Here is an 11,442-nt window from a genome sequence, read left to right on the forward strand (position 1 = left end):
CGTCCTTATGTGCAGTATCACGCTGGATTCCCACCACGTAATTTGCTGTGGTCCTTCAATTCCTCCATGCCATGCTACAATGGAGGGGGCACCTGCTTAGACCCACCTCCCTCTCTTGCCTTTCTCTCCTCCTGAAACCCAGCCATAAGAATGACCAGCTCGGGGCTGGCCCGGTGGCGCAGCGGTTAAGTGCGCACGTTCCGCTTTGGCAGCCTGGGGTTCGCCGGTTCGGATCCCGGTTGCGGACATGGCACCACTTGGCAAGTCATGTTGTGGTAGGCGTCCCACGTATAAAGTAGAGGAAGATGGGCACAGATGTGAGCTCAGGGCCAGTCTTCCTCAGCAAAAAGAGGAGGATTGGTGGCAGATGTTAGCTCAGGGCTAATCTTCCTCAAAAAAAAAAAAAATGACAGCTGATAATATGTCCTGCACTTAGACAGTGGTGACAGTTGCATAACTCTGTGAACCTGCTAAATAGCACTGAATGGCACATTTTAAAAGGGTGAATTTTATGGTATGTGAATTATATCTCAATAAAGTTGTTATAATTTAAAAAAAAGAGTGGCATGAGTCTAAAATGTAACCACTCACAATGTGCTAAGTGTATACTTAACTAAACCTTCAGAATATTTTGTTTCAAGATATAATCGTAATCAGTGCGTGGAGTCATGCAGTGCGTGGAGTCATGCGCCGCTTAACGACGGAGACAGGTTCCGAGAAATGCGTCGTTAAGAGAGTGTGTCATTGTGCGAACATTAGAGAGCGCACTTACACAAACCTAGATGGTACAGCCTACTACACAAGGGCCCACCCTTGCATATGAGGTCAGTCATTGACCAAAATTTGCTACTTTGAACATAACCAACTGCAACTTTGTACTCAGTTGAAACGATAAATCTATCTAGGAACAGAAGCCGGGGAAGCAAGCCAGCTGAATTTAATTTACACCCAACGGCAATTTTATCACCACCAACAACAAAATGAGCACACTGTGGGGGTCCTTTCACCCAGACCTCCTGGAGGACATTATTTTAATCAGTTTGCCCCCTCCCCCATCAGCCACATTCCTCCTCCAAAAAATTCCCACAGGCAGCCCCAGAGCTGTGACTGGAACGGCTTTGCACCTGGAGAGACGGTTTTCAAAACACAGCAGCTCTTCACGACTTTCAGGGGAAAAGCAAAGTTTATCTAACAAATAACAAAGAAACGAAGATGGGAGGGACTTCATAAAGGTCTCTGGGCTTTCAATTACTTAAGAGAGCTCAGATGAAAATGTTTTAAAAGTCATAGATGGAATTTGGAAAAATGGAAACAGGACTCAGGATGAATGAGAAAGAATGAAGCAGACCTTGATATAAGGAGCAGAAATATGCTAAACATGTGGTAGGTAAACACCCAGGGAGGCTCAGCTGGTGACCACAGCCGGAGTCCCAGGGGCTGGTGACAAGGACAACCGCCCTGCAGCCAGCTGTAATTGCTAGCTAGTGTGACAAGAATGAAAATTATACCAAAGCTTATGCCAGAAAAAACATATGTGCCGCTTCCACTTTCAAAGTGGGGGCATTCTCGAGTCAACTTAAGCAAAAGAAAAAAGAGAAAAGAATCGCCCTATGGCTTTTCCATTTCTCTAGTGTATGCCATTTAAAAGTGAAATTAGCTATACAAAACCAACACAAAGTACGTTTACAAGAATTACATTTATTCTGCCTTCCGGCTGTATGCTCTTCCTCGCTTTAGAACAACTCTTTTCTCCAAAGGGCCTGAACCACAGAAATAACAAATTACTGATAAAATGTAAACTCTGACTTAGTCCGAACAACAACTCAGATGCTGATTTTCCAGACTCTTTATTACTTGGAATGTCAACCTGAGAATACAGGCCTCGGGGCACACACACATGCACAGAACATACAACACTTATCGAACATTCGCCATAAGCCAGGCACTCCACTATGCACCTTACACATATTATGTCATCAAACCCCCAACCAACCGTTATTCCCAGTTTAAAGAGGGGAAGACAGAGGCCTATCGAGGTTTCACGGCTAATATATGGTGGACACTGGGACCAGAACCCAGATCTGACTTGTCACTCACGCCTGCGCTCTTGACACTTCTCCATACAGTTCCAGGATTAATCATTCACCGAGATGCCTGCAAATCATCCCAAATCGCCCTCGGCCATAGGCTGTGTACACTGCCCTGAACTCTCTCTAGTCAACAAGAAGAGAAGAGCCTTTTAAAAAGCTCCTGGCTGGAGTTCCGCTCTCCTTGAATGAGCCAAAGCGAGGCAAGTAGCGTCTTCCACTTCCTTGGTAAAACTTCAAGAAACTTTTTACCCTCTGGGCGGGGTATCTCTTCTGCGGCTTCGATCTCAACAGAGCAACAGGTTAGAAAGACAGGAGGAAGACAGCAAACCAACCGTGCAAGGACCACGGGCCTCTCCTCCCCGCCTGCAATGCACCATCTAAATTCTTCCACGAGAAAGAAACTGGAGAGAGGGGTAAGGAAAACCCGAAGCACACACCCCCTTGGTGTGCTTTCCTTGCCCCAACGTCCACTGGCAGGAGGGACGTTTGCCCCAGGGCGTGAGAGCTCCCCGGAGGCCTGATGGACGCCAGTGCTGGTTACTGGGATGGTTACAGCTGCATCCCTGGTCCTGCCCCCAGCGCCCCTGCACCTAGAGCCCGGTGACCTTTCTCTCCCGAACGAGGCAAAGTTGCACCGCCCGAGGGGTGGGGCTCGGATGGGGCCGGCAGGCATCGTCTGCATCCCTGCATTCGCCAAACGGACCCCACCTGCACCGAAAGGGCCGCCTGAGCCGCAGGACCCTCCGCCAGCCTGGAGGAGTCCACGGGGGCCCGGCCTGAGGCCGACGCCACCCCGGGGGTCCCGCGCCCGAAACCGCCCCCGGGGCCCGACGGCGCCTTCCCGGGGCCCGAGGCCTCCCTCCCGAGCCCCGTGCTCCTCGGGGCCGCCCCGCCGTCCTCACCTCGGCTGGGTCCCCCGCAGCCCGATCGCCGCCGCCACCGCCGCCGCCGCTGCCGCTGCAGCCCAGCCTCCCCGGATCCACAGCCGCCCCCAGTACCGAGCCGGAAGCGGGAAGCCGCGCCGCCGAGTTGCGCATGCGCGGCCCCGCCCCCGAGGGCGGGCCAGAGGGTGTGGGCCCGGAAGGGGGCGGGGCCTCGCGCGCCAGAGGGTCCCCGGGACCGCGGACTTTGCCTCGGGCTGAGCTTGGGGCGGCGGGCGGGGGACGTCCGGCTGGGCTTGTAGGGGCGCGCGGAGGGAAGGGGGAGGGTACCTGCGATGAGGGTGAGGGCGATCCTTGAGGGGCGGGCCAGCGGGGCTGGGGGCGCCTGGAGGGGGTGCTGAGGGGAGATCCGCGGGGTTGGGGGGCGTTTTGTTGGCTCAGCGGGGGCTGCGTGATTAGCTGGGCTGGGAGGGCTTCAGGGGGGATCCTGAGGGGAGATCGGCAGGCTGGGGGGCGCCTAGGGGGGTCCTGAGGGGAGATCAGCGGGGTTGGGTGGCGTTTTGTTGGGTCAGCGGGGGCTGGGTGATTAGCGGGGCCCCGGGGGGGCTTCAGGGGTGATCTTGAGGGGAGATCGCCAAGCTAGGGGGAGCCTAGGGGGGTCCTGAGGGGAGATCGGCAGGGCTGGGACCGTTTTGTGGGGTCAACGTGATTAGGGGGGCCTGGGTGATTAGTGGGGCTTCTGGGGGAGGACAGCAGGTCTGGGGGGCATCAGGGGTGGCTGAAGAGGGGAGCCAGTGGGCATCTGGGGATATCTAAGGGGGGCAAGTCTGGGAGCGAGAAGTCTGAGAGGGGTATACAAGAAATGGAGAGAACAGGTCTCACGTGTGAGGAGGGGGCAGCGTAGTTTGCAGGAAGCATAGATCATAGGAAGGTAGACTGCAAGTCTGGGAATAATACATCATATGCTTCTCTGGTGGTCCCAGACACCCCAACATAGGTACCACCAGATACCCCAAATGCATACCAGACATCCAGGCAGTGCCATCAGATACTCAAACATGCTTCCAGGTACCCAATATAGGTCAGACACCCCACCTCGGTCTGTTAGACATCCTGAAACTATTCAGAAGCTGAAAATCATGCCACTAGCTCAAAAGTACCAGACACCTTCACCCAGGAGCCATCAAATACCCCCAAATACGCCTTTAGACACCCAGAAACATATCAGAGACCCTACACGGGAACTTTTAGATACGCCCCAAAACATACCAGATATCCCCAATACAGATGCTATCAGATACCCCCAAACAGGTGTTCAGAGTCTGAAACACATGCCAGACACCTACACGCAGGTGTGTGTAGACACCTGTAGATAATACCAGATACCTCCCCCAGTGCCAGCACCCACTCAGGTGCTATCAGGCATCCCAGCCCTGAGGCCGCTTGTCCGATCCAGGTCCCCCACAGGTGGAGCAGTCGGGCGGTAACCAGGAGAGGAGCCAGCCCCTCTCACTCAAGGTCCAAGCTGCTCAAGCGGGTCAAGATCTCCCCAAACGCAACTCACTTCAAAACACCCACAATCTGTGGTCAAGAGCCCTCAGTTCAGAAGTGGGTGGCAGAGTCCCCAAGTAACCTGCCTTCAGTTTAACTGTAGTTTGTGGTCAAGAGAGGAAGTGTGCCCACAGAACTGGAGGTTCCAGAAGTACAAGGACATGCTTCATCAGATAAGCCATCCCGAATGAGTTCAGAAGCCCAGACACAGGTCTTTTTGAGGTCTCAATGGATTGGTAAATGTTTACTCTCTGAATTCCTATGACTTTTGAACTGTATTCCAAAGGCAGTGGGGAGCCATTGAAGATTTTAAGCAGGAAAAGTGGCATGATCCTTATTTCTCTAGCCACCTTGGTTATAGAAACCTTCAGGTTGACACAGTTTTCCCCTAAATGTAGAAACCGACTTTCTCAAGGAGCCTGGCAGGAAGGAGAGGTGTCTCTCATCTTTCTTTTATCTGTCCAACCATTCTGCGTTTATCGAGTCCTTATCACGGGCCAGGGATTCTGCTGGGAGCTAAGGAGACACAGGGATCTTAAATCTACAGCAGAGTTTCTGTTTCGGCGCTATTGACAATTGGTGCTGGCTAATTCTCTGTGGGAGGCCTGTCCTGAGCACTGGAGGATGTTGACCACCATCCCTGGTTCTACCCACGAGATGCCACTAGTAGTACCCCCATTCCTGACAACCAAAAATATCTCCAGACATTGCCAAATGTCCCCTGGGGAGCAAAATGACCCATCAGCTGACAGCAACCGGCCCAAAAGGAACTCAGACACTTACTGACACAGTCACCCAATGCAGGCTTCCTGGGGGGAGGTGGACCTGCTCTTTGTCTTAATGGATGAGTAAGAGTTAGGTGGCAGAGGGAGTTCCAGAACAGCACTGCATGAGCAAGGCGCAGGTGATATGCATGGGCAGCCGCAAGACTTCAGGGCGGCTGGGCCGTGGAGTGTGGGTGGCATAGCAGTGGGAGAGAAGGGCGGAGGAGTAGGCGGGGTCAGACCACGAAGGGCCTCAAAGGTCAAGGCCAGGAACAGGACTGTCTGGAATGGTGTTCTGTAGTGGAGCTGATCTCTGGGGAAGCATCTCAGTTTTACCTGGAGACCCACCTTCCATAATTACCTGCAGGGTGATTCACAGACCAGAAAGACGGGGGAGAGAGGCTGATTAAAGATAATGTAGTATCCTGAATTGGATCCTGAAACAGAAAGAGAACCTAACAACAACAAAAAGCTGGTGAAATCTGAATAAAATCTGTAGTTTGGTTAATAATACAGTACCAACGTTGGTTCCTAAGTTGTGACAAATGTGCTGTGGTCATATAAGATGTTAACAAGAGGGGAAGCAGGTGACAGGTACAAGGGAATTCTCTCTTCTCTCTTTGCACTTTTCTATAAATCTCAAATTAAAAGTTTAGAGAAGAAAAAGGGTCCCCCGCCCCCAGAAAGGCAGGAGGAGTTCGTTTCTTGTGCCAAGATGGTGCCAAGACTCTACAGACAGGTATAATCTAAGTTAAGGTACAATGGCAAAATGTAGCAAAATATTCCAGCTATAAGTTACCCGTTTGGTCATTTTGAAGTTTGACCTTTTGGTTTGCTAGAATGTTAAACTCTCTAAGTAGGTGTTAGTTTCTCTAGCGCATATTTTTAGTGTTGACTTTTCCTGTAACAAAACAAAACGTTAAGCTATCACTCCTGCCTGTCTTGCATTGTACTCTAGACTCGATTCCTCACTGGTTTATACCAGCCGCAGAAAGCAATCAATAACAGGTTCGTGGTTATACCAAGGAATCCAGTGTGATCCTTAGTATCTGGTATTTCACCACGAAGTCCACTGATAAGAGATTACTGGAAGCCAGTCTCAGAATTTGAAAATAAACTCTAGTCTCTCAGTAGCTATTTTAGGCTTTTCTAGAAGCCAAGGACACATTGCAAAACATTTTTGCAAATATGAATGCTTATATTCAATCCAAGAACAATACATTTTTGCCTGGTTTAGGATTACTAGTAGCTTATTTTAAAGCAAAGGAAAAACAGCTGGGCACAAATTTGCTGTCTTTAGAACAGTCGCAAAAAATCGGGCAGAAAGGGGTTTTCATTTTCCTGTTATTTTAAATATTATTGTACAGAGCTACTATTAATGCCATTTTGGGGGAAAACCTTAAAAATGGCCCCAAATATTGACAATAAGTCATCAAACAACAAAGCATCTTTGGTATCTTAAACTTATGCTCTTCAAGTAGCCTGTCATTTAATTTTCTTTTGAAATAGAAAATTTTGCCTTTGGTACACCTAAAAAATAATTAAAAGTTTATTTCTTAAAAAAAGCAAGTGGTGGGCTGGCCCCATGGCTGAGCGGTTGAGTTCACGCGCTCCGCTGCAGGCAGCCCCAGTGATTCGTCGGTTCGAATCCTGGGCACGGACATGGCACTGCTCATCAAGCCACGCTGAGGCAGCGTCCCACATGCCACAGCTAGAAGGACCCACAACTAAAATACACAACTATGTACTGGGGGGCTTTGGGGAGAAAAAAGGAAAAAAATAAAAAAACTAATAATAATAATAATAATAATAAAAAAGCAAGTGGCATGGTGTGGTAGGGGAGTGGTAATCAGGGCCTCAGACTAGGAGTCCCAATCCTGACTCTGGGACCTTGGGCAAGAACTTAACTCCTTTGAGCCTCAGTTTCCTCATCTGTAAAAGGGGAAGTGACAACAGCTATCTTATAGAGATGTTCTGAGACTTAATGAGGAAATTCACTTAAAGCACACGGGTGTTTGCGATCAGTACAGTAATGTTACCTATCATTCTTATTATTTGCGCAAAATCTTATGTGACTGCGGAGTGACATTCAGGAAATTAGTCCGGGTTGGAACTCTGGTCTTTCAAGGTCCTATTTGTAAAGGGTTTATTGATCTAGCAGTGGCCTATGGTAAGTCACTTTGCTGGGTCTTCCTTGCCCCCAGGTAAGCTGGCTCAGGGATCGACAAACTTTCTGTAAAGAATCACGCGGTAAATAGCTTGAGCTTTGCGGATCATGTTGCAAAGTAGTCCACTCTGCCGGTGTAGCGTGAAAGCAGCCTTCGTTTACGTACTGTCTGTGGCTCGGTTCTGGATCCTTCCCTCGGCCAACCTCCCACCTGCCCCTTGAAACTGATGGCCGAGATGGGGCTCTGAAGGCTTGATCCTGGCCCTCCGGGGAGGCCCCCCGTATCCAGCAGACCTCAGTCCCCCAAGAAGAGAACAGGAAGTCAGCAGAAACAGGAAGTCACCTGCTGCTTAAAACGACTTCAAGATGCTGAAGTCGGCGGTACATTGAAGACTTTGCAAAGCCCACGCCAGCCTCGGCTGAAGAAAGCTCATGTGTCAGAAAGCAGGTAGGAGGTCATCTGACGGAGGGAAAGCTCAAAACAGGACAGCCCTGACAGCAGCAGCCGCCAGCAGGACAGCCACAGCCCCACAGCCAACCAGACGGGGCTCCAGAAAGAGGGAGGAATGAGGAAGAAGGAAAAGGCTCATGTGTGGGGCCAGCAAAGCCAAGAAATACAAAACCTGCCGCTCAGGCTCAGGTCACCTGAAGGCACCTGCCCCATGGGTGGAGGTGTGGCTTTCCCTGCACGGCCCACCCTGAGGCCTGTTCTCCATCTCACTAGCCCACTGATTCTCACCCAGGACAATTCTGCCCCTCAGGGGACATTTCGCTACATCTGGAGACATTTTTGCTTGTCACGACTCCCGGGAGGGATGCTACTGGCATCTAGTGGGTGGAAACCAGGGACGCCGCTCAACATCCTACAATGCACAGGACAGCCCCCACAACAGAGAATGACATGGCCCCAAATATCAATAGTGCCACTGTCTCGACGAACCCAACACTAGCGTGATTCCCACAAGACACAGTCTACCGTCTGAATTCTCGCTGCCAGCTGCACGCTCATCTTTTCTAACACACAGTTGCCAACGCCTTGTCTCCATTCCCTACAAAGTGGGGCTCGTTTTTCACAAAGGCAGAGTTCTAAATCCCAGAAAAGACCGGAGCCATCTCCCTTTAGGGTCTTTGGTACCCAATACTCTTTCGTGAGCAAAGACCCTCACTCTTATTCCCTGGAGAGCCCTGGGAGGCAGGACGCTGCCTGTTATGGGGTGAATTGTGCCCTTCCTGCCCAAACTCATATGTTGCTGTCTCTCGGAGGGTGGTCTGAGTTGGAAACAGGGTCATTGCCGATATAATTAGTTCAGATGAGGTCATACTGCAGTAGGGTGGGCCCCGAATGCAATATGCCTGGTCTCCTTATAAAAAGGGAAAAGTGGGACACAGACGTACAAACACACACATACACACACACACAGGGAGAATGTCATGTGAAGACCGGAGTTCTGCTGCCACAGGCCAAAGGAGAGAGGCCTGGAATGGACCCTCCCTGGCACTGTCAGAGGGAGCCTGGCCCTGCCGACCCCTTGATCTTAGACTTCTCCGGAACTCCGAGACCTGTTGAAGCCACCCAGATTGTGATACTTTGTTACGCAGCCCTAGCTAACTAAGACACTGCCTGAGTCTGGTTTTTTGCAAGAGGATTTTTGCAACGACAAAAGCTGAGGCTTAAAGGTACTTTTCGGGCCCTGAGCTCATCGAATGGTCCCTGCCCTTGGGGACCAATCCCTCGTGCTCTGCAGGGAGCCGAAGTCATCCCTCCCCTGGCAAGGGCGAAATGGGATGAGGATGCAAAGAGCAAAGGAGGCCGCCAGAGGGATTTCAAGGAAGTGAAGGAGAGAAAGTGGCTGCCATCCAGCGGGACAGGCTGGGCCACTGGACTTACCGGAGCTCAGAAAGGGCTGGCCGCACAGGGGGCAGCTGGAGTGGCCCGAGAAGTTTCCGTGTGCCAGCTGGTGCCCATTGACACACTCCTTCCTCTCTTGAGCATCCTGACCCTTGTCCTTGAGAGGCAGCGGGCTCTTCCCCTGTGGGGGATGGAGGTGGGCCTTAGAATGCCCTGGGTACGCAGACCCACCTTGAATCACAGGGCTCTGGGGCCAGGGTCACCCTCACAAGCTGCAGAAGGAGGAGGGGGTCTCCCCTCACCTTCTCCTTCTGCCTGGTGACTCGACTGCGGAGCGAGCTCAGTCTGCGCTTCACCCCGGTGCTCCTGTCACTCCGCTCGATCTTGCTGGCTCCATCTTCACTCCTAAGGAGTGGGGAGGTTGATGAGGACTGGGCAGCACACCCAGAGGGCCATTCTGAGTCAGTCCTGTGGGTCCCTCCTGCGATCCACCCGGAATCTGTCTCGCTGTGGCCTCCTTTTCTAGCGGTTTCATCCCTTCCATGGAGCCTAACTCTGTCACTCACTTATTCATTCAACAAACATTCACAAATGTTTGTGAAATTTCAGGAACCTCAGGGACTGGGTTTGCAGACAGGAGTGTGATATGGTCTCAAGCTTGAGGTCCTTTGATGGGCCCGGGCTGGAAACCTTGGCTCTGTCCATCTCTGCCTCCTCCCTCTGATTCATCCTCCCCTCCCGATCTGATCAGCCTATAAATTCTGCCCACTCTTCCTCTGGGGTATCTCCCAAATCCTGCTCCCCCTCTTCCCCGACACTCCAGCCTCAGATCACGGTCATGCCTCTCCCGGATTACAGAATCACACACCCTCACTTAATAAATCCTTATTAAGTCAGTCAAAATACAGACAAATCCAGCTCTGGTGGAATCTATTCCCCGGAGGGAGATCCCACACCTCCACTGTGCGCCCCGTGCCCGCCCCCAAGCCCTGTCCGTGCTCCCCATCATCAGTCACCAGAGAGCTGGGCTCCTCAGCTTCACAGAGCTGATCTAGCTTCTGCTGACTTCCCCCACCCTCCCTCCTCTCAGCCCCACCCTGACACCACTCACAAGGCTTTGCAGTTCCCCTGCAAGCCACCTTTTGCTTTGCCCCATCCTTATCTCCACATGTTGGCGAACTCCTACTCTTCCATCAGAACCCAGCTCAAGCTGTCACCTCCTCCAGGAAGTCTTCCTCTGCCCTTCCAGGGTGTATGAGGAGACCCTGCCAACCCCCACCGCTGCCCTGGTGGTTCCAGTGAGAGGATGAGGGCCCCAGCTCCTGCCCCCAGCACAGGGTCAGGCACAGAGGCCCGGAAACACTTGTGTGTGCGAATCCAGCGCTGTCCCCGCCCACAATGGGAGCTCTGCGCACTTACTCAGATAGGAACTCAAACCAGGTGAGGTTTGAGGGGGCTCCTCCAGGGCTGACGGACAGGCGAGCTCTCTGCCGGGTCCTGCAGGATCAGAGGGGGCAGACACCAGGGTCAGCAGCTCCTCCTCCCCCAGCTGCTCCCTTTCCGGTCTCTCTCTCAGGGCTTCTGCGGACAGGTGTGCACCCGGTGCCACCTCCGAGAGCCCACCATTTCTGCACACGTGGGCTTGTGCACGTGGGCACTGTGGCAGGCTTTCCAGCAGGGGGCGCTGACACCTCTTGGTTGAACCAAGTCAGCGTGTCAGGAAGACTTTCTAACAGAGGCGGTGTCTCGGGACAGAGGCACTTTTTCTCATTTGTACAAAGGGACCCCACCGGCTACTGGTAGCTTGATCCACAGCTCATGTCCCTTGTCCTTCCCACACCAGTCCCTCCTCCCACCTCTCCAGCATCCGTTTTTTCCCCATTTCCTCGTGTCTTCTCCACACTTGTCCCCCATACCTGTCCACCTCTACACCTGTCCACTCCCCCACACCTGTCCACTCCACCATACCTGTCCACTCCCACACCTGTCCACTCTCACACCTGTCCACTCCCCCACACCTGTCCACTCCACCATACCTGTCCACTCCCCCACACCTGTCCACTCTCCCACACCTGTCCACTCCACCACACCTGTCCACCTCTACACCTGTCCACTCCCCCACACCTGTCCACTCCCATGC

The 11,442-nt window shown here is 52.3% G+C and overlaps 1 protein-coding gene across 4 annotated transcripts in view; it reads right to left on the reverse strand.

The window, feature by feature from the left end:
• The window catches only part of ARHGEF18 (Rho/Rac guanine nucleotide exchange factor 18), an 88,276-nt gene that overhangs the window by 51,890 nt on the left and 24,944 nt on the right, over nucleotides 1-11,442 (reverse strand). For 3 of the 4 annotated variants that reach the window (XM_046685316.1, XM_046685315.1, XM_046685317.1), the window contains exons 8-10: nucleotides 10,722-10,799; nucleotides 9,605-9,707; nucleotides 9,342-9,483 (exon numbers count right to left, since the gene is read on the reverse strand). In XM_046685316.1, coding sequence (XP_046541272.1) covers nucleotides 9,342-9,483; nucleotides 9,605-9,707; nucleotides 10,722-10,799 — 323 coding nt within the window. Of the gene's footprint in view, nucleotides 1-2,992; nucleotides 3,122-9,341; nucleotides 9,484-9,604; nucleotides 9,708-10,721; nucleotides 10,800-11,442 lie in introns of those variants that run through there. The other variant, XM_046685318.1, reaches the window with a different exon arrangement.

This window comes from Equus quagga, chromosome 14 (genome assembly GCF_021613505.1).
Source record: "Equus quagga isolate Etosha38 chromosome 14, UCLA_HA_Equagga_1.0, whole genome shotgun sequence".
Classification (NCBI taxonomy): Eukaryota; Metazoa; Chordata; class Mammalia; order Perissodactyla; family Equidae; genus Equus; species Equus quagga.